Source organism: Neophocaena asiaeorientalis, unplaced genomic scaffold (assembly GCF_003031525.2).
Source record: "Neophocaena asiaeorientalis asiaeorientalis breed wild unplaced genomic scaffold, Neophocaena_asiaeorientalis_V1.1 scaffold46, whole genome shotgun sequence".
Lineage (NCBI taxonomy): Eukaryota > Metazoa > Chordata > Mammalia > Artiodactyla > Phocoenidae > Neophocaena > Neophocaena asiaeorientalis.
The window spans coordinates 6,512,314-6,516,354 of NW_020175393.1; the positions used below are offsets into that span (position 1 = coordinate 6,512,314).

At 53.1% G+C, this 4,041-nt stretch overlaps 1 protein-coding gene across 1 annotated transcript in view; it reads right to left on the reverse strand.

The window, feature by feature from the left end:
* Window positions 1-749: 749 nt before the first annotated feature.
* KCNK17 (potassium two pore domain channel subfamily K member 17) overlaps window positions 750-4,041 on the reverse strand; it is a 12,194-nt gene continuing 8,902 nt past the window's right edge. The window contains exon 5 of the mRNA XM_024765842.1: window positions 750-1,490. Coding sequence (XP_024621610.1) covers window positions 1,183-1,490 — 308 coding nt within the window. The 3' untranslated portion in view covers window positions 750-1,182. The remainder of the gene's footprint in view (window positions 1,491-4,041) is intronic.

Genomic DNA, 4,041 nt, shown 5'->3' on the forward strand with positions numbered 1-4,041 from the left:
CTTGGCCAGGAGGCTGCCCCAGACCCAGTTCCAGGAGGGCCCTGAGGCTGAGGGGTTCGTCACAGGGAGGGGCCACATGGAGCCCCACCCCCCAGGTCCCTGTGATGCTACCTATAGGATGGTAGAGGGGAGCAGAGTTGCAGATACCCACTGAGGCCAAGAACCCAACTGCCCCAGGTGATCTGTAGGTGCTGCCTGGTACTGCCAGGGCCTCCTGGCTGGGCTTGGGTTCCCGGGTGAGGTGGGGACCACACAGTTATGTGCTGCTTTAGTGGCAACCCTGGGTGAGAGACAGAAATGCTTAGGGTGAGATGCTCTGCAAACAGAAGTGACCTCTGCAAATCCTACCTGGCTTTGCAAACTGTGGTTGGAGCCTTCAAATGCAGTGGACCATGTTGAGGCAGGAGGAGCCCACTGGCCTGTCCTGGGCTTTTCTGTGGTATGAGTGAGTGATAGAGCAAGAATTTAGCAGCCAAACTGGGACCAGCTGCCTGCTGGCTGTATCAACCTTGAGAGTTATCAGCAAATCTTTAGTGAGTTTACCTGGAAGGTCTCTGGGGTTGTGGGGGCCTGCAGTGCAGCCCTCAATCCGTTCCCTCCACCAGTCCTGGGCAAACTCACCTGGGGAGGGAGTGATTTCTCTTTATGTATACTTCAGTCTCAGAAGCTGCCTTTGTCTCTGGTGCGTGTGTCATCCGGAACTGGAATTAGATTTGGTTATGAGTGACAGAAAAACCCAATTAATAGCATTTTAAATAAGATCAACTTTTATTTCTCTCTTACATAAATGAAGTCTGGTGGTATTCAGTCCAGGTTTGTTATGGTGGCTCTGCAAACATCAGGAATCCAGGCTCTTTCTATCTTATTGTGTCGCCAATCTCAAACATGGCCTCTACCTCATGGTGCAACATAGCTGCCAGAGCTCCAGCCACTGTATCAGCATTGCAGCCAGCTAGAAGGACGTGGCAAAGAGGAGCATCCCCCACACACTGAAAGTCACATCCGTAATAAGTCACACAGAATACTTCTCTGTGTACCCTGTTGGGCAAAATTTAATCATATAGCCGCACCTAGCTTTAAGGGAAGACCAAAAAATGTAGACTTTAGTCTGGGTGGTCTTATGCCAAGCTTAAAATCAGGGATCTTGCTGCTGAAGAAGAAGGTGGAACAAACAGAATATAGCTAGCTGTCCTTTCCACAGTGTGAGACTTGAACAGAGGGTTCTGGGCAATTCATGATTACAGGTCCCTCCAGATAGCAGCCTGGCTGTGGGGAGTGGGGCTCTGCCCCTCCATCCAGGCTCTGTCTCCAGCTTCGGGGCTTGAAGTTCCCCTTAGAGCTGTGGCAGTAGCAGGGGTACGATCCTCGTGGAGCCTCCAGCAGGGAGAGGATCAGTTTGATGATCAAGGCCAGCCACGCCATCCCAAAGAGGATCCACAGAGACACTGTGTTCTTGTACCACAGAGGGTAATTCCGGGAGGGGTTCATCCCTGGAGGAGAAGCAAGGTCAGAGGACAGAGACCTGGGAAAGTCAGGGCCATGCTCCCAAAACAGAAACAGACATACATGGCTTGATGTGTCTGAGTAGAATGTGGGAAGTCCAGACCGGGTTGAGATGGCTGGTCTTGTGGTCACCTCCCTTGCATTCTAGGAAGCCTCCCTGGATTAACTCCTAGGGTTTAGAAGCTAAAATTCTTCTTTGTCTTTCTGAAGGACTCTGTGCTCTGTCCCAGTGGTCCTCAAAGTGGGGTCCCTGGACCAGTAGCATCAGCATCCCCTGAGAGTTTGTAAAAAATGTGAATGACTGGATTCCACTCCAGACCTACTGAATCACAAACTCGGGGTGGGCCCAGCAATCTGTGTTTTGACAAACCCTCCAAGAGATTCTAATGCCTGCTCTGTGGTTGGCCTGTTTTTGTGTTTGGTTTTCTCATGTCTGAAGGAAGGGAGCTTTCCAGGGGCTTTAGGAAGAACATTCTCATCCCAATGCCCTCCAGCTGCTTCTCCAGCCCCGCTTTGCATGCCTCTCCCCCTTGAGTGCCGTGCTCTAGTCACTCTGGTCTTTCCCCCATTTCTCCATCTACCCTCTTTCCTGCCCCTGGGCCTTTGTACTTGCTGTCCTCTCAGCTCAGAACGCTCTTCATTTCCTCACCCTTCAGATCTCAGCTCAGACTTTACTCCCCAGAGACTAGACCGGGCCCCTGTCTCCCGCAGTCTGTATGTTACTTACCCTCTCTGGGCCTCAGCTTCCTCATCTATAAAATGGAGACAACAAGAGCGTCCACCTTCTGGGACTGTCGCGACCATCATATGGGTTCACATCATAAAGTGCTCAGGATGGTGCCTGGCATGTAAGACCTATAGTCAGGCGACTGCTTTCCTCGCCTTTGGATCCCCACACTGTGCCCCAGCACAGTCAGGACTGGATAAGGAATGAGTGAGGGAGGGGATGGATGGAGGCTTAGATAAGTTGTGTCAAGAGCCTACTCCATCTCCATCCTCTTCCCTCTGTGCTGGAGGGTCTATCTTATCAGATCAGGATTGTTCAAAGGGCAGAGATCTGGCCTCTTATTTCTTTGACATCGTCTTCTGTCTCAACTCTCTGTACCGCCCACCCCTCTGTCCACCCCCTACCCTGTCCTGCTGGCCCCAACACAACCTCTTTTCCCTGTCTTCCCCAGCCCGAGCCCCTCTCCTGGGCCCCAGCTCGGGGATGAGCCCACAGCCCTGGGCCCGACGTCACTGCCTGGCGGAAGCTGGGATTGGATTAGGCTGATTGGGTTACAGGGCCACCATTCCGCTGGCGGTCCCAAATGAGATCAGCCGTGAGCCAGCTCCCTGCCCGTCAGCTCAACTTGCTTCTGGCAACGGAGGGGAGGAGGTGTTCTTCTCCCCTCTTATTTCATTGTTTTTTTAGCCGAAATCATAAGTGGCAGGAGACCTGGCAGCTGGCAAGGCGCTTAACAGAATTGCAAATGCATTTGGGGGAAGCGGAGGCTGTGAGCTAGGGAGAAGCAGGTGGCTGGGACCTGGGGGCTGTCCCGGCCACGGCATTCGGGCCAAGAGGAGCGACTGTGAAGACAACACACCCTGTGGCTGCTGACGCAGGACAGTGGACACCCAGAGTCCAGGTGGTGGACCTCAGCACTCCCATCCAAGAAAGGGGTTTCGTCCTATCCCTGGAGGACGAGGAAGGCTGAGAGACATGGGGAAGAAGTGACGGTGGGTTGTCCCCTCTGAGCTATGGAAGATCTTAGAACATATGTGTATGAGGATCCCTGGCTTGGGAGTCTATCCTAGACCTGTCCTTGGCTTGCCTGCTCTATGACCTTAATCAACTTCCTTCCCCTCTCTGGGTCTGTAGATGAGGCAGTCAGGGGCTGGTTGTACAGGCTGGGCACTGCACAACCCTAAATGGTTGCCATTCACACAGAGCATGATGAGGATGGCACCCATGGACTGTTCCAGCTTCTGTCCTTGTCTCCCCTTGACTCTTATGACCTTTAAAAATGACAAGTATTATCATGTCACCTGCCCAGCTCCTCTGAAAACCATAAGTGCTTTCCTTTAGTCTTAGGACAGAGTCCAAAATCCGTGACTCGGCCTGTGAGGCCCTCTATGTGACCAGGCCCTGCTTCTCTCTCCACTCTGAGCTCTCCGCTTCTACACTGGACGTGGGCGACCATGAAATACTCTTCTGACCAGCCCGGCCATAACAGCCTCAACCCAGGGCTGTGTGATCTACAGAGGGCAAGTGAGGGTACGTGTGGTCACTTGTCACAAGACACTGAGATGGGTGCAGAGGGAAAAGTGTGAGTAGCACATCTCTGGAGATGTGGTGAAGGGGACAGTTCTGCCTGTTGCCACTTGGTGGGAGTGGGCTGCCCGGCAGTCCCTCTGGACTTAAAGGACCCTCGTAGGTTCATACCAGGCCTTCTCAGTCAGAGTTTTTGGTTGAAGGGGACTCTGGGGGCCCTGCGCCTAATACACCAGCTTCCCTGCCCTGCCAGTCCCTCCTCACTCCTGCTGCTTCTTGGATGT